The sequence below is a fragment of the Anguilla anguilla genome, chromosome 2 (assembly GCF_013347855.1).
Source record: "Anguilla anguilla isolate fAngAng1 chromosome 2, fAngAng1.pri, whole genome shotgun sequence".
Lineage (NCBI taxonomy): Eukaryota > Metazoa > Chordata > Actinopteri > Anguilliformes > Anguillidae > Anguilla > Anguilla anguilla.
Genome location: NC_049202.1, coordinates 26,629,480 through 26,654,690, shown reverse-complemented (window position 1 = coordinate 26,654,690; position 25,211 = coordinate 26,629,480). Strand labels below are relative to the sequence as shown.

The 25,211-nt window shown below is 38.3% G+C and overlaps 1 protein-coding gene across 1 annotated transcript; it reads left to right on the top strand.

The window, feature by feature from the left end:
* Nucleotides 1-7,228: 7,228 nt before the first annotated feature.
* On the top strand, nucleotides 7,229-10,507 carry hoxb1b (homeobox B1b). Its single transcript, XM_035403800.1, has 2 exons — nucleotides 7,229-8,060; nucleotides 8,951-10,507. Exons 1-2 carry the CDS (start codon nucleotides 7,436-7,438, stop codon nucleotides 9,268-9,270), a joined length of 945 nt encoding a protein of 314 aa, XP_035259691.1. The 5' UTR covers nucleotides 7,229-7,435; the 3' UTR covers nucleotides 9,271-10,507.
* Nucleotides 10,508-25,211: the final 14,704 nt, after the last annotated feature.

Below are 25,211 nucleotides of genomic sequence, written 5' to 3'. Positions count from 1 at the left end.
GGCTATTATGGTATGTATTAAGCATCAGCAACAGTACAAGAAATCAAATACATTGCAATATCAACTAATATCAATCTAAACATTTCCATCTATTCCTATGTGGGAATTAAATGGGTGGAGTTCAATTTATTACCGGGCTCTGAGCTATTGGGTCCAGGTCCTGCGTGACGTCATGAAGGACCTGATGTAATGTCCAATAAATGTTTTTGTCTCAATGCATATCTCGTCCCATAGTTTGAGGCAAAGAAAAGTGTTCCGTCCCATTAAAACACTCTTTGAGTCTGAGCAAAGCACTCCTTCATCATAAATAATTGTGTTATCCACTTTATATGGATTTGTAATCGTCACCTGTAGTTATTTAGCCATTTCTAATGTGTCTACCAACCTTATCGCTCTCCCAGACTCCTTTTTTCTCCAATCCGCTCTTTCTCCCACCTTTTCCATCCCTTTGGCTTGGCCAAACTTCTTGCTGGGGCTGTTCTCTCTCTAACCCCTGTCCAGGATCATCCTCTTTATCCTTTGACAACATCAGTAGACATAGTCAACCAATATGAGCCTGCTGGAACATGTAAGTCCATAGTTATTCAGCTAACAAGCTAGAAGTTATCTATAGCAGGGTCAACTAAATTACTGAATCTGGTAGGCCTAATATGGTAGCTATCTATTCGATAAGTAATAGATTAAACTAATGCTGTATTACAGTAGTGTCGGCTTAATTGCATAACCCATTTATCAGCAAATATTAAGTGATTATCTACAGAGATTATTACAATATTATTTAAAAATGTGTGTATCATGATCCATGAATAAGAGACAAGTCATAAATATGTTTCACTATCCACAAACAAATACCTCTCAACTTGTGGCTTGTAAATTTAAATGAATATGCGCTGATTTGTTCAAATGCATACATATTTGTGAATACGTGTCTTCCCTTTTGCACAAATACACTGTGTATGTATTACGGTCACACCTATGCATGATAGTACCTATGGTTTTGGCCTATAATATTAGTACACTAACATATTTCCCTGTATGGCTAATTGATTTCCAGAACATTTTGGCTATTTTCTCATTTTCAATGAACTCCATCAACAAAAAAACAAAAAAACAAAACAAAAAACAAACAAACAAAAAACAAAAAAGGATGTGTGGGAACACTGTAAAGGTGTTGTATGATTTTGAAAAGCCCGAACTCTAGGCTACAATCAAATTATCCAACAAATAAGTAGGCCTATTGTCCATCTAGCAAACAACAGATATACTGTAGCCTAGCTAATATCCATTGTTGTCCAAAAAACATTAAAGCAAGTCAAAGATGCATACTGTGGGTTCGGTCAGCATAATTTATCATTACGACAAACCAGGCTTTTATACTTTTTTTTACCAAAACAACTTTATTTAATGACGTTATGCTTTTTTGAATTTATTTTTGGCTTGCCTATTCACTGATGTGTCAAATCTGTACAAATGTGTGCCACCAATGTAAGCTTCTGAAAAGAGTTCCTGTCAAAAAGAACAATTTCCAGTAAATTTGGTAGAAACTACACCACTTATGTTTTTTGTGATAATATGATGCATTTTCAGAAAACATAAATATGTTTTTCTAAGCTATATGTAATGATTTTAGAGCACAATGTAATGAGCGGCTTCTGGGTTGAGCACCACCCACAGAAGCACAGAAGAAGAAGAGTAACACAGCCAGGTATTTTTTTGCGTGTGAATTGGTAGCTGTGTGTGGATCGGCTAATTGTGTGTGGATTAGAGCACACAAATTGTGAGAGAAAAGTCTCAAAATAAAAAAAATTTTTTTAAAGGAAACTCACAAACTTACACTGAATGCACATGTGTCTCTTGATCCGCAAATGCAGATTGGACACTTTGCCAGTCAATTTTACATTTGAGAATTTCTTATTGCAAAAAATACATGTGGAAACTGGAAACATAGGTATTTTGGTTTTCATATACAAAGTAAAGTATTTGTGCAAAAGGGAAAATGTGTATTCATAAATAAGTATGCATGTACTAATCTGTGCACATTCATTTAAATGACAATTTACAAGACACAAGCTGAAAGACATTTGTTGGGTGGATAGTAAAACACGTTTATGTCTTATTTATGGATCATGAATTTGTCAATAATATTGAGACTAGCCTCTCTCCATAATTATGCAGCTAGGGTGAGTCAATTAGATAGAGGAGCCCATTATATAACATTATGGGACAGTAAATGAAATGCAAATGAAAACTGAAATCAGTAATTTGTAAATGTACTTTGAATTGTATTCAAACAAAAACAGTATAAAGACAAGGTATTTCATGTTTTACCTATTTAACTTAATTGTTTTTTGAAGATATATGTTTATAAATTTTTGCTTGAAAAAAAGTTTTTTTAATTTTTTTTTTTTTTTCCAAAAAAGTTTGGACAGGGGAAATTTAGGACTAATAACGATGTGAGAAGTTGAAATATCACGGTGATGTGATACAGGTGAGGCAATCGTGTTATAGTATATAAGGAGCCTCCAAGAAAGGCCTAGTCCTTCATGAGCAAGAATGGGTCGAGCCTCACCAATTTGACAACAGATGAGTCAGCGAATAATTCAGCACTTTGAGAACAACGTTCCCAAAAGACAAATCGGTAGGATTTTGGGCTTTTCACCTTCTACAGTGCACAGTATAATTAAAAGATTCAAGGAATCCGGTCAAATCTCAGTACGTAAAGGGCAAGGCCAAAAACCACTTCTGAATATGCGTGATCTCCGATCTCTCAGACGCCACTGTCTTAAAAGTCGTCATGCATCTGTAATGGATATCATGACATGGGCTCGGGAATACTTCGGTAAATCTTTGTCAGTCAACACCATTCGCTGCCACATCTACAGATGCAAGTTAAGACTTTTTTATGCAAAGCAGAAGCCATACATCAACACTGTCCAGAAGCACTGCCGACTTCTCTTGGCTTGGTCTTATTTGAGATGGACAGTAGCACAGTGGAAGCATGTTTTTGTGGTCCGATGAGTCAACATTTCAAATAGTTTTTGGACAAAAAATACGTTGTGTCCTCCGGGCCAAAGAGGAAAAGGACCATCCAAGCTGTTGTCTAGTTCTGAACATAATTTGCATTTGTGCCACTGCTAAACAATAAGCTCCTACATAATCCCAACATATTTTCTTTGGCACCTCCACCCTACAAACAATTATGTTGTTTTATTTACTCTCTTCCAATGTTGCTGTGTGGTTCATTCTGGTCACTTTGTGCATGCTGATCCACACACTGAGTGTGGAAGAGGCCAGTTTTTTTCAGGATCAGGAAAAATTCAACATCACAAAAATAACAAAACTTTTCTTGCTAATTCAAAAATATGAGCAAATGTAACTTTAAAATGACAATTCTACATCAGAAAAACAAAGTAGATCCCATTCAAGTAATGATTACGGAGATAAAAAAATTAAGTTGTCTTGCCTTATAAATAGACTTGATAGTTAAGAAAATCACACTCAAAATAATGACTATGAAAGTGCTAAAAATTAAGTTGGCTGTACTTATACATTTATTTTTGAAGTTCAAAAACTTAAGTAGCTTATACAAACACTATAAAGTACCAAGAGTGAAATGTCATGTTTAACTCTGTGGGTGGGGTAAAAACTAACATGGTGGGGGGTACACCTAGCAGTCTTTAATAGCTTTAAAAGTTAACACAAAGTAAAGTAATTCAATACTATTCTACGTTATATGATGCAAACAGTTTTTAAATGAATTTTTTTTATTATTACAGCTATATGTTTTTCATGGCCTGGCTATATCAGTGAAAATCTATCAAGTATTACTGAACATGGTTCTCATCTAATGTCTTTTCGATCCACACAGCTGTATCATTCAACATCACAAGTCACCACGTAGCCTAAAGTTAAAGTTGAGTTAAGTATGTTTACAAATATCAGGTCTGAGTTGAGCAAATCTAATCAATTGGTTAATCAATAGCCTACTGACAACAGGCTGTTAACTAGAATTATTTTATTTACAACAAAAACATCCCCGGGGACCCCTGTCAGTGGTTCTTTTTCTGTTTCTCATTTTCTGCAGATAAATACAGATGGCCGTTGATTGCTTGAGCTATCTGTTCTGTATTGTATAGTCATATGTTTGTATGTCTTGTCTTTATATTGAGTCATTGTAGGCTATTTTGTGCATTGCATTGTATGCAGATGCTTAAAAGATGTCATGATGGAGTCTATTAAAAACACTCTATCTCGGGCATACAACTGTATATTCTGTCATTGGCATACAAGTAGGGGAGACCGGGGTTGGCTGTGTCAGGATCCGGGGTAGGACTCAAAAGCAGACCAAAAAATCTAGTGAAAAACGTGGCGATTTATTTCCACAAACAGGGTACAGAAGCAGCAACAGTCTCGTAATCAGTATATAGGTGCAGGTCGAAAATCCAGAAATCCAAAATACAATCAGGCAAAGGTACAGATCGGGGGCAGAGACCAGGTCAAGGGAAACAGGCAGGAGTCAAAAACCAGAAGCTAAACACAGAGCAGGCAGGCTAAATACGTAGTCGGAGAAACAGGCAAAAATTCGAAAACACAGAGATACAGAGTTGAAGGCTCAAACGGCAACTGAGAAAAACAGAGGCACGATCTGGCACAGGCTAATGGGGCTAACAGAAATATATAGCAACAGAAACTGAGTGGAAGATGAGTTGCAGGTGGAGACGGCGGCCGAGGCTTGATTGAATAATGAGGCAGACAGGCAGGACTGGGGGCGGAGCGTGGGCGGGACCCAGGAACCTAAAAAAAACCAAGGCACACCCCATGCACTCACACACACACAAAAAGCATACACACAAAAAATAAAAAATAAACGGATAAAAAATAAAAAAAATTAATAAAGAGACAGGAACACAATGGAAACTCAGGCAGACCTCCTGACAAGCTGGCACACTTTTTGTCATATTTTTCAGGCATAATTTATGCTACAATGTTATAACCAGGAGCAAATGAATAGTTAAGGTCACAGCTATAAATAAATATATTTTAATATCTTCAAATGTTCTCTAAAATTAGGTTGCCCACAAACAATTAAAGACATGTTGTGCACACAATATACGACTGGTTGACTGGGTTAAAATGCTAGTCACAAAGAATGAAGCAACCAATAGAAACTATTTTCAACATTTAATTTAAAATAAGAACCAGAAAATATGAATATTCAAAAGTATAAAAAAATATATGAAATATAAAATGTATAATAAATTTAATATAAAACATAGTTGAAACCGGGGTTGGTTGGCACAATTATTTTGGTATAGGCATGCAGTTAATAATGTGAGAACACATGTATTATAAATATATGTTTAACTACACACCTATACAAGGGTTGGTTGGCACAACCCCAAAATCAGTATACCATACAACCCTGCTCACAGTGGGACTTCTGCCACAACATGATGTTACCCAGTTAAGATCACTCATAACTGACTTTCAAATCTTGCACCAAAATGTATTCCTATCTCCACTAATTGGAAGTAATGCATTTTCAAATTTCAAATCTAAATACGGTTTATGATAAGTTTAGTGTGAAGACATTTTTTTTTACATTTGACACTACAAAACTGATATGTTTGACTCACAAAGTGAGTAATTTTCAGACGTTTTAACATAATACATGACTGCAGTTCAAGAAGACAAACATTTTGATATTACATTGTTGTGCCTGTGACTTTCAAAGGACTAGAAAATAGCTGTGTGCCAAACAGCCACGATCTCCCCTAGTTGCATACTTTCAGTCAGTTGCAGCATAAATGAAACGCCCTGTTAGGTTTAACCCCACAAGGGAGTGGGGGTGCAATTTTGCCTGGCTAGCAATCCCAGTAAGCTAGCATGCTATATCAAGACTGTGCGATCTGTTAGTCACTAAAAGACTGTTTACGATTAAATACATTTGGATTTCTTGACATACGCATAAAAAGCCTTTAAAAAATTCATTTGCATATAGTCAAAACAGACTTTTGGCAAAATCTCCTAAAATATGTCTTGAACTGTCTTGCCATACGTTGAAGACAGCGAGAGATTAATTGTGTGTTCAACCTGAAATACATAGCTCACGTTTGATGCATCTGCCTAAAAAGTCTGCATCACGTTCTGCCCTGCGTTACATTTGTTCCTACTCTCCCCTTCTACACCGTTCTGTAAAAAGCATTTCATGCAATCAACTGCAAAAGTTCTTTCCATACAAATATACAAAAATACAAAGTTCTTTGCATGATAAAAAATGAGATAAACACAAACAGCATACAACATAGAATAAAACAACAGAAAGTATGTACAGGCAGAGTCAATACAGAAGTGAGGAAACACTAGAGATTCCTTATTATAATTAAAATGCAAAAAAGGAAAAGAGGATATGTTGCAAAAATAAGCCAGCACAACATATTTGCCTTTCAATGTAAACCTTTGGCCTAGCAGTACCTCTGTTCCCAGGGTTGCAAGCCAGCAGTATATCATGACAACTATGCTAACAAATTACTGTAGGCATGATATAAAAAAACATTGCTTGCACCCTAGTGTATCAGCATATAAATAAACCATGTTACGTATGTTCTTCCTCTGAATGGACTCCTTTTCAAGAAGAGGAATGCTTTCTTCAATGTTTAATGTTCAAGTTGTCTTGCATTGTCTTGTGACATGGAATAGTCTATTCTTGTGGATATTATTTATTTATTTATTTACTTACTTACTTACTTACTTGGAGATTAGTTTTAAAAAATTACAATAAATATGGTTATTAATAATAGGAATAATTTTTGACTGCTTACCAGAAGGCGAGCTGTCGGTCTGACTTCATTTCTGTAATAGATCAGTTTATTGATTCAATTAGACCAACCCAATCCAAACAAGGAAGAGGCCTGGCAATGGCCCTTACAGTTGGTGGAGGAACAGGAACTTCATAATGATAGATCAAAACTTTAAACTGTTTTTTGTCTCCATCCTCTAATATAGGCCTCTCTCCTGTCTGCACTTTAAAGTTAGTTTTAGAAAGTGAAGTATACAGAGAGAGAAGAAAACATTGAATAATTTTAACGTTTTCTTTCTCTCTCTCTTGGTCAGAAAATCATTTGAAAAAAGTCTTGACATATACGTGTTGTTATCAGATTGATGGGCTGGATTTGATTGAAGTGTCTTTATCATGCTAATGTCAGGCGTTTGATGGATTATCGCTGCGTGCTAAAAACTGCGGCGAGTTCCTTACCATTGGCTCACTGTGAGTCACATGACTTTACACCGAGGCGATATGTGTCTTAGGGAAGCCCAAGAGAACGCATGGAAGGAAGTTTTTTTTTTTTTTTACAGCTAGAGGTTGTAGGACAAGAGCAATCGCCTGAAACGCAGGTTGGCACCCCTCCATCACTTGCTCCTGGACAATACCAAAATGAACTCCTTCCTGGAGTATACAACTTGTAATCGCGGGGCGAACACCTCACATAAGCCTGGATATCATCATTTGGACCATGGAATTGGAACTTCTTTTCTCCCAAGTGCAGTTACAACAAATGACAGCTATAATTCTGATGGACGGTTTTTTGTGGGAGCCAGTGCTCCAGCCGCTTCGGCTCAACATCAGCACCAGAGCAGTGCTTACCCTCATCATCAAACTCAACCGCACCAGGGTAACTTGGGCCTTCAGTATAGCAGCACAGGAACAACGTATGTGTCACAGTCCGGCTCGAACTCCGACTATGGAAACCATCAGTATTTTATCAACCAAGAGCAGGACGGAATGTACTTTCCTTCTTCGGGTTTTTCTACCTCAAGTGTTGGTCCCAGCCTCGGCTCCCTCGCCATTGGATACTGCGGGACGTCTAGCGTTGTTCCCACCAGTCAGTACCAGCACTACGGCTGTGGGGACCAGGAGCAACATGGATATTTGCATAGTACCTATGCCAGCATTTCCCCTTCCCAGGGTGGTGAGAAGGGTCTGAATTGCTATCCTGACCAAATCACGCCGGGAAAAACTTTTGACTGGATGAAGGTTAAGAGGAATCCACCTAAAACAGGTTAGTTGGTCGGTGTGAGGGACTTAAGAGCTGAAATAGCAACTGGATATTTTCGTTTCGAAAACCAACACGATTTATTTCTGTATTTATTCCGCGCAATTTGTTACGGAACTCGGAGCAGCGAAAGTTAATGTGTTGAAGCGAACATCTGCCATTAAGGTTCTAAACTTTTTTTCTGTATGGCTTCTGGTATTTTTCGCTTTACCCTCTGCTTCTCATTCAGAGCATATGTTGGGTTTTTTTCAGGAAATTCCCAGGCTTGTGTTGTTATCTCTGGTTTAGAGTGCCGAGGGTTTGCCTGCGCTTTAAATGTTATTTTCCTTCTTCTCCCCTATGCTACCATAATGCATTCGAATATGCATGATTTTACATCCTAGAAAATGTGTTTTCTTTTACTTGTCCCAGGTATTGACGTGCTCACATTGCAGCCTATTTGCCCGAATAGGACCCTGGAGCTTTATTACTCATTTTAATACATCTCATAGGCCTGTTTCCCCTTTTTGTTATTTATCACAATAACAAATTTTCATTTAGTTCCCTACAAAGCGTAAGTTAAATTTTACTGGTAGTAAGATGTGTATATATTTAAATTTCCAGTAAGTTAATGATGATTAGATTAGCCTTTAAGTTACTTCCCATTAACAAAACACGAACTATATGCTATAAGCGAACGAAACGTAGATAGTATATTTGCATTTAAGCAAATGTTCAAAATGAACGAACAGGCAGTTTCAAACAACATAATTTTGCTTCTTTTCACAGCACATAATATTGGTCTACCCCTCAACATGTACATCTTGTTTTACATGTTTTAATCGTTTTTTTTTTTAAGGTTATGAGTTATGAGGTTTTTTTACGTATGTGAGTTGTGTTTTTACTCTGTTTTACAGCTAAAGTAGCAGAGTATGGAATCCACGGTCAACAAAACACAATCCGCACTAACTTCACCACCAAACAGCTGACCGAGCTCGAGAAGGAATTCCACTTCAACAAATACCTGTCCAGGGCCAGACGTGTAGAAATCGCTGCCACGTTAGAGCTTAACGAAACTCAGGTGAAAATATGGTTTCAGAACCGCAGGATGAAACAGAAGAAGCGGGAAAAAGAAGGGTTGGCCCTGGACCGGTGTTCAACAAGAGAACTCGGAGACAATTCAGACCACTCTATTTCTTCATCTCCTGGGGCATCTCCCAGTTCGGAAACCACATGAGTTCAGAATCTGGACCAACTAGTGGTTATAAATTATATGATTAAAGGTGATCAGCATTCAAACAGTTCTATGCACACACGCCCAAACAGCAACAGTTAAATGTGGGCGTATATTTCACTTCCAACTATTGATCAGTTAAGCGAATAGAAGAAACAACTAAATAGATGGTAAAATAAACGGCCTTTGCCGTACTGAGGATCATTAAGACAAAACGGAATATACAATGTTCCAAGAAAAGGAAGACAGTGCCTCAAAAATAGTCATATCCAAGTTATGAATACGCCTGTATTTTTGCAGAGCTGAAAGTGGACAGACAGAAGTTTCTATCATCGACACACCTTACATTTAACATGTTAATTGTGCAAGGTTTACAAATTGATATTACAGGGAGTCACTAGGAGGCTCAATATCTGTCTATTTTCTTCAAAACATGCTGGGGAATATGGAGGACAATCAATAATTATGACGTCAGTGGCGTTGACAATAAATGCGATCATTAGTCTTTGCACTATGCGGTTACAGGGTAGGCTGTGTCACCAAATGTTCAGATAAATGTTTTTCAGAATATATGTAACTCTTTCGTTAATGCGAATAGGCAATATATGTCTTGTCGGATCATTGATTTAATTGTCAATGTAACACTGTTAATAAAAGTAATACTTTTATTCTAATGTATTCGATTCGGGTTGAAAATACTCGTTATAGTCATGAATACATAGCCTACAGTCAGAGTGTAAAATTGACAGCCATTATAAGTATTTACTTTATTTAATGTGTGCAAAGTAAAATGTTTAATATTAAATCAACTCCTTAGATGGTCCCTTGGACCATATGGGCACTGTTGGAGTTGAATTAACTGCACATTGTACTGTGTATACCTAGGTGACTGTATTATTACTGACGTGGGGTTAGAATACGACACAGAGAAAAGGTTAATTGTTTAAATCGATAGGTAAAAACAACCTGACTTAACCAAACAGCGGAACATTTGAGAAAAATAGAAATTACTGTGGACCGACGGGCTTTGTGTGAAGTATCATATTTGTTACACCATTTCAGACTTACGTTCTTTTCATCCTATATATAATCTACAATATATGAGCACAGATTGACTAAGTTTTATTAGTTCGTTTCTGTATTTCATTTGTTATTTAAATTTTAATGGATCAGTGTCCCGGCACAGATTGTACCCCTGTAATTTCTGTAATTGCTCAAATAAACTCCAACATTACACTCACTCTTGGTGCAGAATTTCCTTAACCAATCTAATTCCACGAACAATATGTCATGTTAATGTCCTAGTGGTATTACGATTTAAATCGAGATTTTTAGGTTTGAGGTTTTAATATAGGCTACTTTTTTACAATAGCCTTTAGTGCAAGTATTCAATACAAAAAATATTATTATTGTTGTTGTTGTTGTTGTTGTTGTTGCTGTTGCTGTTGTTGTTGATGATGTTATTTGGAGTTCTTAAAAGGGTGTGCGGGGGTTTTGGGGTAGAGGAGAGCGGGGTGAGGAGGAGGTTAGCCTGAATGGGTTTCATTTTATTCACAGTTTACTGGTTGTCGGTAACATGTTCCTGGGAAATTTGTAGTTTGGTTTCTTTTAGTTTAACGAATAAAGTCATCAGAAGCTCTTCATCCCTGATAACTTGGGACTACTTATGAAACTGTGGTTCTTGTCTGTATGCTCAGTGACATGCGGAAGGTTGCAGTACTCTCCGGAAGGCTAGAGTTGACCTTTTTACCTTTGAATGCCTCCGGGATTTCTAAACACGTAAACATAATATTGGGCGCTGAATCTCACTTCCATTGACTTGCTCTGTTGATCACATGCAATCTGGTATAACACAGATGTGTTGGGCATCATAAACAACATTTCGGATCGGAGGACAGAGAGTAAATTATTACAAAAACATCATAATTTGTACTTTAATTACCCAAGCAAAAAAAAAGATTTTTTTTTAATCAGGTGAATTTACCTATAGCGCACTCTTGCATATAAATAGGCTGCATGCACTACGAACATATGTTTATATTTCTTAATCACAATATAGACATAGTGTGACGTCTGCTATTTTTGAACTGCTTTGCGACTCAATTATTTCGTAAAGTTAATTAAATTATTTCGTGTGTATTCAGCATCAACTGCATGGAGTTGTGTGTGCAGTATCACTGAAGTGATGATTTCTTAGGAGGCTCTTCACTCTTGCGACTTGGGCTTTGTGTAAGTCCTATGTCCTTTAGACCTCTGTGTGACACCTGTATGAATGTGTAAGCCTGTTTCAACAAATTTTGTCATGAAATTTATTAAATCAAATTCCCCGCGCCAGACAAACTCGTATAATTATTATTTATTTTAAATGATACAGGTCATTTTCAATAAAAAGGCTAATCAGTATAACGCATGCAGTTCTTCTTCTTCTTCGTCTTCTTCTTCTTCTTATTATTATTATTATTATTATTATTATTATTATTATTATTATTATAGCTACCTTCATCGTCGTTGTTAGTAACATGTTAGTAGCGGTTTTGGAATCTTGCCCGTGATTTGCATGAAATGTATTTTATTGTAACTATTACGAAAGTCGGTGTTGTGGATCCACGCGGAAGGTGTGAACTCTTGATGTCCCATCTGCTTCTGGGCAGTAGGTGACAATTCCAGTCATGTCCGAGCATTTGTCCTCTCAGGGTGATGCCCTTTGATCTGCCAACAGTCCCGGTGTCGCATATGTGCCTGTTTTGGCCTAGGCCTAATTCTCTCTTCCCTTATTTACGTAATGTCTCATTTAATTCCACTCAACAATAATCATATACTATTAGTGCACAATACCAAATCTCTATGAGTGTTTGTTGGATAAGAGCTTATATTAATTTGCTAAAAATCTGTGGACAATATTGATTTCGATTTAAACCAAAATGAATTAATATGTAGACCTAAATTGTTTGTTGTATGTACCTGTATTTTATGCACATGTCATGTTCTATTATTGTAGTATTATATGATGATTATCCTGTACTCACAACAGTGAGTACAATAATAATAATAATAATAATAATAATATACTTTTTTAGTTTATTAGCCTTACGCTTGATGCTAAAAGACCATGTGAATATTACCTTGTTATTGTTTCATTTAACACAATATAGATTTTCTTTTTATGCTTCTGTTATTGTAATTATAATTATTAGTAGTAGTACTAGTAGTAGCATCACTACTATGTTTTACAAACAAAAACGTTCTTCACAGTTAATTAATAATCAATAAATATTGCATGTTTCTTTCGTCCTTATTTAACCCCTCTCCTCTCCATAATTCATAGTTAGAGAAAATATGTAAATTCTTAGAACTTTAGCCTCACTCTGAACTTGCGATGATTTATGGAAGGAAAGGAGAAGTCGAAGGTTGTTTAACCTGGCGAGTTTACCCTTAAATAATCCAACTTCCTCCTCACCCGTCTTCATCCTATACACGACCAGCAGTCGCGGCTAGACTAAGTAGTAAATTAAATTTTGTCTTCGACCAGACATTTGGTGTCTTGGATTAAATTCATATAATAGTTGGAACCGTGGAGGTGAAAACAGGTTTGGTTCCACTGTGGAAACGGGTTTGCCAAACATTTCATGCTTTCTTCCGTGCCCTCACCTATTCTTAAAAGTTTACACGGACTTGACAGCCCCATTTCATCCCCTGGTCCTGTGATGGACTGCTTCAATATTTACACAGGCTGATAGGTTTGCCCAGGGCCTGCCTGAATCAGCCTCGCACTGCCAATGCACTCTCCCCAAGCCCAGGTTCACACAGAGTTCAGGCGCAAATTAATCCACAAGAGGCATGGTTCAGGCCGTCAGAAATCGGGATGAGCTTCAATCTCTTAGGGTTAACCGGAGGTCTCTCTCTCTCTCTTTCCTTTTTGATCCGTTTGCTTGCTTTGTCATATTACATTTCGGATGATGTTCTCGATGCCTAGTGTAGTTACGAACTCAAACGCGGATGCACGCCAAGACTGTTCCAGACTATGTTATCAGTATTTATCTCGCAAAAGGTCAGAGTTCAACTATTTACTGAAGAAATACATTGGAAAATGTTTTTATATGGCGGTCTGGCACCAGACTTCCCCAAGACATAAAACAACAACTTGTATCCAACGTGTACGGTTCTTAACCAGTTTAATCAGCGCGCAATTAATGTTAAGGAAACTGTGGGGCTGTAACAACGAGATGTAATTCTCATGAAGTATCCAACACTGTAAAAAAAAAGGTAAAATGTAGCCTAAGGTAAATTACTGCCAACTGCACAGTACAATTTCCAGTTTTAATCCAACTCTAAGAGTGTTAATTTAACTCTTAACAGATAACATCTGGTCCCACATTCTGGAGTGACACCAAATGTTATCTTTTAAGAGTTGAATTCACACTGTTAGAGTTGAATTAACAAAGGATGTTTTACTGTGTGGTTTGCCAGAACTTTATCATAGGCCTATTAGCCTAAATAACGGGAACATTATGTTAAGAACATGGTAGCAGACTATACATCTAACGAATGTATTGCGGTGTTTCACCCTAAATAACGCAATTATTTACAGGTCAGCTGTTAGCAGTTTTGTGTCTTTGCCTTTTTAATAGGCTTTTACCGTAAAATTCACGGGCATTTCATTTAGGCCTACATGTAGTGTCATTTTGGCGAAACCTTAGGCATATTAAATAGTGTTTAATATTTGTTTAAAAAAATTAATTGTGCGCGTCAAAGTGCCTGACCATTTTAAGTTGGTTCAGTGTCTAATTGTTAAATGTGTCCTGCTAATTTGCTTGCTACGTTGACATGGTATCATCTTCTGGATGCTCCTAGTGATTAATGGAAAAGAAACAGCACCTCACCGGTATTTATAACAAGCACACACCAGATTGGTCTGCATAATATGCTGTTTGCTTTGAAAACGCTAAGCTGGTTGTTAAGAAACAAAGAAAAGACAATTTCCTCATCGATTTGGACATTACTATGACTCACTTCACGGAAAGTTATGAAGTTGCTTGTGTGTCAATGTTTGCCCACAGTCTTTTTTCACAAAAAAGGCCCCATGCTTCATAATCTGAGGATGTGGCTGGTCTGACATGGGAAACGAAAGTATGTGCAGAAAAGACCTCCATACATTCCTTATAGGGTGTTTCCGTTTATTGTTACAATTATCCCGCCACTCTGTTACAATTATACCGACAAGTTATGATTGCTTGTACTTTGGTTTAAATTCTATCCGACTCAATTAAGTTATACATGTAACTGAAATGGTTAAAGGCTACTGACATGTCAAAGCTGTTTGAAGTAAAAATTCATAGTGTTAGGCTAAATATTTTCTGAGCAAATGGAGCAAAATCCAAAAACTGTTACATACTGACTCTCCCCTATACATGTGTTAATCGTCGGTTTATTATACGTAAATTGTCATTGTGTGTTTATATATCTAAGGTATTCTTCCAGTATAGGCCTATATGCATGTATTATTTTTGATCGATGTGACTAAACATCGATGATGTATCACATTCACTACAATTTTAGTTCTGATATAGTTTGAACTGGATACATAAAAGTGCATCCATTCAAATAAAACAAATGTTTGTATAACTTTATGTATCTCAACATCGCGTGCGCATGCACAGACACACGCACACACTCACACACACACACACACACACACACACACACACACACACACACACACAGTCATATACTTAAGAATTGTTTCTCCTGAATATTTTTTCCATTGAGTTCAACAGGAAAATTAATCAGGAGAAACAATGCTTGTAGTATCTACTGCATATCTGGCAGCAGCACGGTGATTTGAGGCTCATTTGATACCTTGGACCCTTGATGACTTAAAGCCATTTAGCCAACAAATGTGTTCTATACTGTATCAGCATAATTTACAGCTGAATCTAGTCCCACCCCCCAATTCCAATAGAGATCCATTCAAATGCAAAGAGTTTTTGTATTGCTTGTAGGACAACCTGAAAATAAGATATCCAGACTCTGATGATGTTGATAGGTCACAGACATCAGGAAGTCATGGCATGCAAATGATATGCAACCAAATACAAAACATGACTCTTTTATTTGACATTATGTTAATTTGTCTACTGTATAAGTGAATTTCTCTGTTTCTAGCTTTTCCCCAAACAGTTCACTGCAGCAAAAGTAAATGAGCAAATGGGGGCACAGGAGATCTCAGGAGTGCATTTGTTTAATTCTTGCTAATTTTCTGACCAATGATTTGTTGTTAAGACCATTAAGCTTAATATTTTGCTATTTTGGCCTTGGCCCATTTTATTGCCCAGGAGTTACAGCACTGTCGCCTCACAGCAAGAAGGCCCTGGGTACATTTATATGCGCGATTTATTTCAAATCTGTTTTCGAATTCTGTTATTGGCCAGGTGTTAGTACATTGCACACGAGTTAGTGATGATGATTATGCTATTGGTTTGATTCAGTACCCTTTGCTTTTACACTGTCAACTCTAAATATACAAATGAAAAACACACAGATCGACTTGGTGAAAACTGATCCATTCACTTGCATTCCTATTATTTATTTCTATCAAATGTATGAGTAAGAAATGTACTATAATTAAATTCAAAACATAATTCCCCTGCATTTTTAAGTATTCAACCATTTCTCGGCATTTTCAGCATGTTCCCTTTTTGTATAATTTTAATAACATAATAAATTAATAATCTATTACCAAACTTTTTTTTATAAACAATGACGAGGCTGTTTGACCAGGTATACGCCCGTATTCCCCCTCTTACACACCTTTCGCTTAAGTTCAAAAATAAACCTAAAGGCATGACGCAAGTATCAGCATTTCTATGTTCTGAATGTTGATTTGTTAAAACTAGTAGGCTTCGTTGGATTATAGTTTATTGATTTTCGTTAAGAGTAGGCTGCTTAAAAAGAAAATGACATTCAACTTCCAAGCACCTAATTCATATAAACTTGAAATTAATTAAATATTCGTACTAACATTAGAACAGACGCAAACTTGCAATTCAGTTATAGACATTGGAAATCATGCTAAACTATTTTGTTTAAATTATGTGTACAATATTCGTGTTCTATTACGTTTATCAAAATTAAATGTATCGTGAATTGAACGTGTCAGAAATGTGACACTTGACGTTTGGCTAACCAGTGGACTAACGACCCATCCCCCAGTCGGTGATTATGTTATGAAGTGATATTTTACCATTGTAGCTATGTTATCTGTGTCAGGTGATGCTGTAATTTCAGACACAATATTGTTTTAGAATTCATACATTTTTAATGGAAATCCAAATAAATATAGAATATGTTGTGATCCAACCATAATACTTACATGATGCGATGTTCATGCGTTAGCTCCCGTTGGATACATTAAAAACAAATTATAGAACTTTAAATACTTTAGTTCTGAAGGCCAATCAGTTTTCGTTACATTTGTTAAAATTATTGTTGCATAATCTTGCGCTCAAACCATTTTACTGAAGTGCAAAAACATTGCCTCCTCTTTTGTGTGTTTATGATAATAATCTGATTAAGGTACCTAAACGTGCATGCAGCAGCTCCGTAATGAAAAATATTTGTTTTGTAAGTTAAACACGTATGTACAATACAATTACAAATCAGCATTGCGCTGTAATAGTGGCACAATCTCAATATTTACGTATCACGTGCAATTATAAAATTTAATAATAAAATAACTTGAAATACTTGTTTTATATATATCTATACGCCTACTTCAAGAATAACATAAGCTGGTAAATTTGTGTAATATATTGCATACGTTTTTCGTTTCCATTTTGTAGCGAAATAAGCGAATAGTGTCCTAAAATTTAAAGTACGTTCTGAGAGCACCATTTTCATGTCTCAAGTATTGTTACTCAGATTGTTTAAGTATATCTGACTTGAAGAACTATTTCTACTGTGCTTTTTAAGGACCAAATATCTGTCTCTGCTTAATATCACATTCCTAGCTGAATTCGGATCAAAAGGTTATCAGCAACGAATTCCTGGCTGCTGTGGACCAGAATGAAGAAGTCCAGACGACACAATAAAACATACTATGTGCTGCATATGAATGCAGGTTGAATGGCTTTGAAACATGGGAAATACTGCAAAAAATCGTGCTCTAAAAACTAAAATAAAAATGAAGGCTCAGAGGCACCCATTACCTTTATACAGACTCTCAGTAATGATATGTTTTTCTTCTTCCTTAACTATCCAAAAAACAAGTGGAAACCTTCCATCTAAATGTTATCAAACATACTTGAAATTACTTTTAAGTTACACTTATAGCTGTCCAGATTTTCTTAGTATTTTCAAACAGTGAGCCCAGTGCTAAGTGATGTAGAATGATCTACTCTTATGAAATATGTCAATTACTGTAATTTGTTCATAATAATGAAATATTCTCTGTCAGTAAGGGCACTTGGAATCCTACAAGTCTACCTCCCTCCTGGAATGTTTACCTTCCCAGGTAACTTTGCAGAGGCCCATACATGTGACTGAGTGAATGAAACTGGTACAATGGCTGTACAAAATGTTTATTGACCAGCATAGCATTTGGTATTTTATTATCATTTTTGTCCGAAATGCAAATAAACCAATGGAGGCAGTGGAACACTTGATTTTAATTTGTCTACTACTTCCTCTCCCACTGGCTATAGCAACCAGATGCTAGGTAATCAGCAATGCACACGCCTAAAACCTAAAATATTTACTTCAATTTGTTACACCAATATTTTCTAGGTTTATTCAATTGAAAATATTTCATTTCATTTCATTTGAATAAACAAAAATGTAGGATGAAGTTAAATTTCAAGTTTATCCAATTAAGAATTCTTTTCAGTGTGTGTCTTTCTAGAATTTGATTTATTGCCTTAAAATCAACCAAATCAGCGCACACAAATTTATGACTACATTATGAAATTGTTGAAGTATACCATTCAGTGAAATGTACCTTTTCAATATCCTCTTCTGTTGAGCAAATACTGTATATTGGGTTCATGTTGAGCAAATACTGTGTATTGGGTTCATGTTCCCATCAACCATTGGGTTTGATATGTAACAAGCCTTTTGATCTGACTCCCTGGCAGAAATTTACATTTAATCTTCCCTTTGAAGCTCTTCTGCAAGCTCTTATGTCACTGGGACGCTCCTCCAGTGAGATTGTAAAGGGCCCACTAGAATGCTGTGGCTTTGCTTGGTGGCTTGTTTCAAGACATGGTGATTTTCCCAACATCTGCTTGGAAATGTTCCACTCCATGCCATAAGTCTGGGTGCCAGGTTACATCTGATACTAAATCATATTTATGCTAGGCAGCAAAAGAGAAACAGGCCTAAAAATCATTATATAATTTCTGTATAATTACTGTATGGTTTACAAGTATTGGTTGAGCTTTACTTACATCATGTAGGACTTTCCAGAGTTGACATCATGTGGCATGTTACATTTTGTAGTATTTCCTTAAATTTGATAGCTTAGTTCAATCCAGGTAATACAATGTGGTGTAAAAATTCAACTCAGTGGTCAAAGTTAGGGAAAAGGTTGTGATGTGATAAGACTGAACCTAAGCCTTAGTATGAATATTTGAGACTAGTAATCTACAGTGCCTTCAGAAAGTATTCAGACCCCTTTTTCCACATTTTGTTACGTAACAGTCTTATTCTAAAATTGATTAAAGACATTTTTATTCTCATCAATGTACATACAATCCAACATAATGACAAAGCTAAAACAAGTTTTTAGAAATTTTTGCAAATTTATTAAAAATAAAAAACTGAAATATCACATTTACAGTATTTAGACCCTTTGCTATGACACTCAAAATTGAGCTCAGGTGCATCCTGTTTCAATTAATTTGGGAAGCCACACACCTTTCTAAATAAGGTCCCACAGTTGACAGTGCATGTCAGAGCAAAAACCTAGCCATGAAGTCGAGGGAATTTTCCGTAGACCTCTGAGAAAGGATTGTGTCGAGGTACAGATCTGGAGAAGGGTACCAAAAAAAATTCTGCAGCATTGAAGGTCCCAAAGAACACAGTAGCCTCCATCATTCTTAATTGGAAGACATTTGGAACCACTAGGACTCTTCCTAGAGCTGGCCGCCTGGACAAACTGAGCAATCGGGGGAGAAGGGCCTTAGGGAGGTGACCAAGAACCCGATGGCCACTCTGACAGAGCTCCAGAGTTCCTCTGTGGAGATGGGAGAACCTTCCAGAAGGACAATCATCTCTGCAGCCCTCCACCAATCAGGCCTTTATGGCAGAGTGGCTAGACGGAAGCCACTCCTCAGTAAAAGGCACATGACAGCCTGCTTGGAGTTTGCCAAAAGGCACCTAAAGGACTCTCAGACCATGAGAAACAAGATTCTCTGATCTGATGAAACCAAGATCGAAGTTTTTGGCCACAATGCCAAGCGTCACGTCTGGAGGAAACCAGGCACCGCTCATCACCTGGCCAATACCTTCCCGATGGTGAAGCATGGTGGTGGCAGCATCATACGTAAGAAAATGTGAAAAAAGTGAAGGGTCTGAATAATTTCTGAAGGTACTGTATTAGATATTCCATCAAAAAATCCCAGAGTAAGGCTATATATCCCTGTCAGCAGTGATGGAATTTGTGTAAAATGGGTGAGAGTGTCTCTGACAGTTGTCCGTTGGATCTGACCATTTTCTACCGGTGAGTAGAAATTCCCTCTGTGTGATCTCTGTCCAGGTAAATGGATAGAACTCGCAGGCATGAAGCTGAAGGGCTTCTTGCTAAAAGTTGTAGACAGGGTAGCAATGGACTGGGCCTTCTTCTCACTTACGGGCCCTGTCAATGTCTTCTTGGTTGGAAATTTGAGGTAGTGGGTGTAATGCTTAAGCCAGCAATGACCAGGTCAGGAGTCTTTAATGTCCAGCCAAGCAGAGATGGTCACAATAGTGGCAGCAACAAGGGACGTTCCAGACTCTTGAGATCCAGGAGGGCCAGATACAGCGGCATAAAACAGGCTAGAAAGCATGCTCAGAAGTGTCAGTGAAAGTGGTTATGGACTGGAAAGGGGTGGTTAGTGTTTTTGGGGTTTAACACTCGGATATATTACGAAGAACTGGCACCCCACTGATTTCTATGTCAATAATAGTAAAATACATTCACCATTGTGTACATAAGCCTTATGGGGATACATGGATTAAGTATATGGATGCTTTGTATGGTATTATATTGTCCTCCAAGAGTCCAATCCAGGAATACAGATTTGCCTGCCCATGGATGCAGATTTTACAATTACACACACTCGGGCACAACAACCTCTTGGCCCAAATCCAACCACCTGATGCACACCCACTCACACATGACAACACTATTTCTGACATTGAGAATGATACCTAAAATCCAAAGGGCATACTAATTCACCAAACCCCTCCTTTTCTTTCGTGTCCTCTTCCCAATCTTGCTTGCCTACTTTTTCCTCTGAACTCCCCATTACTGCTTCCTAACCCCTGTGTATAAACAAGGCACTCTGCCTGACACAGCCAGTGTTCAGTGATGCATGAAGTGTTGAAATGTATCTGCATAAGCTGTTAGTTTCCTCACAGCTATCGGCATCAATAAACAATGAGGTCCCCCAACTATAGTTACTGCCGAAACTGTACACCAACCTGTGCAATAAGCAGAGAGGATACTGGGAGATAGGTCAAACACAGTATGCTCTCTCTTCCCTAGCACAATGTCAGAGTTAACAGGATTTGTGGGGGTTATGAGTTAAAATTAAAGTATGCCTGTGTACATGTGTTTGCGATAGTGGAGGACTGTTCAATTCACCTTTTCTATTCTGTTTATTGGTGCTGGCAGAGTGGTGACATCACTGGAATAATGAAAGGGCTCAGTGATATATCGTTGTCAGAGGCCCTGCTCTGCAGATCGGCATGTCCAAACACCCCTCCCCTCCTGGCCTGCTCTGATTAGTATTCTTCACCAGATAATGATGCGCACAGTCACCTTGAGGAATTTCCTTGTGCTATTAAAAAAAAAACATGGTACAAGAGCCCAGGGGCTGCCCAATGTAAGAGCTGGCATTAATGCAGAGTGCTAAGAACTGACTGAGATGTTCTCTGAGCATTTGTGCATTGGAGTGTTTGTGTTTCTTTACATGCATTCAAACATCTGTGCACTGTGTGCATGTGCGCATCTGCATATGTGTACATTCTGTGTATGCCTACGTGTCTGTATGTATGTGCATGTGAGCATAACTGTGTTCCTGAGTGCAAAGCAAAGTGACTAGCAAGGTTCTTCACTGTTTCAGCCATAGTGCCTTTTCAGTCGAGAAAAGCCACTACTTCTTATGCCTTACTTGTGCAAGCTGATTAATCAATTTAGCAATCTTTATTAAAAGTATCATATGGGAAGTTATAACGTGTTAGACATCCCTGCTATTTAAAATATTTTGGACCATTTGTTGGATGTAACTAGGTCGGAAATAAATAATTTAAACAAGTGCAGGCTTATATGTGTGTGCATAACTGGGTGCCAGGTTGTGTGTGTGTGTACATGTGTGTGTGTGTGTGTGCATATGTGAGAGTGCAGAAAAAGCTATGTTGTGTCTGTTGGAACCTGCAACCTAGCTTTGGCTATAGCAGGGGCAGGGCAGTGTGATAAAGTACCCTCTTCCACCGACTCATCTCCAGTGTCAAAACCCTGTCCCACCTCTACAGCTCTAGGCACTGGTGACAAGGATGGTTGCGCTTTTTTTTTGGGGAGGGGGGGGGGGCACAAAACAAAGGTAAAAATATATATATTTTTTAATCCGTGTGTTGCGTTTATGGTAGTCGTCCCCCTCAGTAATCTCACTTAGGGCGGTACAAAGGTCAGAGCCGGGGCTGCCCAGGACGAAGCATTCTACCAGTGCCAGAGGGAGGAAGGAACTAGACTCAGAGAGCTCTGGAAATAGCCCTGGAAGAGTGTCCCCCCTGGAATCTTGTAACAAATCGGGCTTGTCAGGAGCTCAGCGGGGGAGAACTGCAGTGCTGGCTCAGGGAGCCAGCCAGCTCAGAAGCTGGAGAAAAGAAAGATGTGCTGTCCTTCCTAACCCAGTGCAGCTGCGACTGACAGGGAGAGCAGACCCGGCCCATCGACGCTTCCATGGGCCCACAGCAGAGGTGACAGGCAAACCGTAACTTGGCTCTTTGCTTGCAGACTCATCAGGAGATCCATTATAGGTTGGCTGCTCCTTCCAGCCTGACTCCCCTGACTATTTTGTTTTGATATTGATAGTTCCCCTCAACTGCGTTTTTTGGGAGCGTAGGTGAGTGTGTTGACAATGATGATGTGACACATGATTGGCCCTTGAAAGCTGATCTCCCTTCTGCTCAGGAACCTAGCACCTGGCCCTTCTCAGAGTTCACCATCAGGCCACCCCCCCACCCCCCATGTTTGTGGAGGGTGTCCATTCCCTTGTCGGTCTGCAAGGAGGCAAAGACTCACTGACGCGTGATGAAAAGCTGCCCTCTGTTTGATCGCGGCTGGTTGAAACTGCATCTGTCATGGCCGCTTCTGTGCTGATGGCTCTTACTGTAGAACCACCCACCAGAGACCACGCATTTATTGGAAACAGAAGGCCTCTGAACCAGGGAAAAATGGAAAATGCCAGCTTTTTTTAAACCTTTGAACCATTGCCTTTTGTCCTGTGTGACCTCCCCTCTCTTCACAACAGCTTTGTTAAGTACCCCTGAAATTCATATATTTGTTAATTTTGTGCATTTTTATCTTAAATATATTGCCTGGTGGAGTAAGCCTCATGGTTTAAGTTTTCATTAGTGTTTTCTGGTCCGGTTATAGAAAATCTTGAATTTAACTGTATTGCGACTTAACAAAGCCCTCCCAGTGTCCCTGAACCAATTTAGAAATTTCAGTATTACGTTGCCATTGCTTTCCGGTTGTCGTAAAAGGACATTTATGGAGCAGATTCAACCTTGCTAGCTCCTCAGCATTATTTACTGTAAGGATTTGTTTTAATGGTAGTCAAGCAATATCTTTAATTTGTCTGTATTGCCACCAGCTATCTCTGCCCGCAGCACATTGCTTTTACAAGGCCAATTCTGATGAGAATTATGCAGTGATTGTGACTGAATGTTTTATGAGTAGCATGAATGCAGTTGTTCTGCCTGCATATCATGAGAAAGTGAATGCCTTTGCATTGCATGCCCGGCTGGTATTCTCCTGACAGGGAGAGTCTGCAGGCTGCTGAGACAGTGGGCCAGCTGCTGCCTGACCGCTGGAGCTGGCTGGGTGTCAGCCTGATCTTTTCTTCTTTTCATCACTGCCAGCAGTCTAATCAGTGCACATCTGCTTCCCAGGGAAGCCAGCATTAGGCTCTGCAGCATTAGCAGCTTCTCTCTCTCTCTCTATCTCTCTCTCTCTCTCTCCCTCACTTGTTCTTTCTTTGCATCTCTTGATGTTTCCTCCTTTTAATTTTTTATTATCAAGTGTCCTGCAGTATCTGGCATGCCACAACCCTCTCATTCTGTTCCCTCATTGTGTGATCACAATTTTAACACTCTGACAGTGCTGCGGTCCAGCCACTGAACACTGAACTGAGCTGGAGATGCTGGCCTCTGTGCACATACAACTTATAGGTTCAAGTTGTTCATGCTTCATGGGTGCGTGCAGCAAACCACAGGTAACTACATGATTTGCATCTGCATTTTTAAAATGAGTGATGTAGCCTGATATGTTGTACCTTAACAACTTCAGAAAGGATAATGCATATTGGTCACAGCAGACCTATGGTTGAATTTCTGCTATATCAACCTACTCTGTTTCAATTCATTCTTCTATTGTACTAGTCATATAAACCCCTTGCAGTCAATGTGTTTGAAAAACACCAACACATAACTATGCTTGCAACTGCATGGACCCACAGGGTTTAAGAAGAAAGTGAATCTCATTGCATTCCAATTGCCTCAGTTGTGCTACTTGGAACTTATGTCACCTGTGCCACACTGCCTTACTCTTTGACTACTGCCAACCAAAGAGCGCCCTTTCTACATTTATGGGATCCTGACCTGGAAATAAGGATAAACAATCTCCCCATGTAAGGAAATAAGAAGTGATCTTAGGCATTGATAAAAGGAAACACTGAACTGTGTGGGGTAAAAGGTCCCACACAATTGTATTAGCTTGACCACAATAAACAGAATAAGGATCTGGAAAATGCAGCACTGCAACAGAATTTCCTATGCTTGCCAGGTCTTCTCAAGTACAGTGGAGTCTTCCTCAATTCATTTTAGTGATTTGTTTACAGGGTTATCTCTGTTAGTACTGTTAGTACTTCAAATGCTACAGTACCAGTTGAGAGCCCAGACCAATTTAAAAAAGGGGGGGGGGATTGCAAGCTGGTCACAGAATTACACAGGGGGGGCACACCTTTGAATACACCCCATCCCCCCCACCCACCCCCAGTTGCAATTACTCATTCACAGTTAAGCTGACCTTACAGAGTACTAATTTTCATGCATTTACATTTACATTATGTTGGTTCATTTTTAAAACAGCCAAATATTTCACTGAATAGGCTTAATTGTTTCAGCAGCGATGTAAATCCTGCCAGTAACCTGACAACCCAGTTGAAGAGTGCTTGTATTAAGGTAATTTACGGTAACATCTTTTGCAATATTAGTCAGCTGTATGATCCAAAAACAGCTAAAGTTAGATTAATAATGGATGCATGCAGCTAAAAATGCATAAATACTAAAACTAAATGCATATGCAAAGTTTTTTTTTCTGTCACATGCAATAAAAACTATTGTTAGCCAAGTTAAATAGCTAGCTATATCTACCATTGATAGGCCAATGTGGTGCTACATTTGTTAAAAAAAAACAAATTAAAACTGGAAGAGTCACAGATGTTTACCAGGGAAAAGCAGGCCTA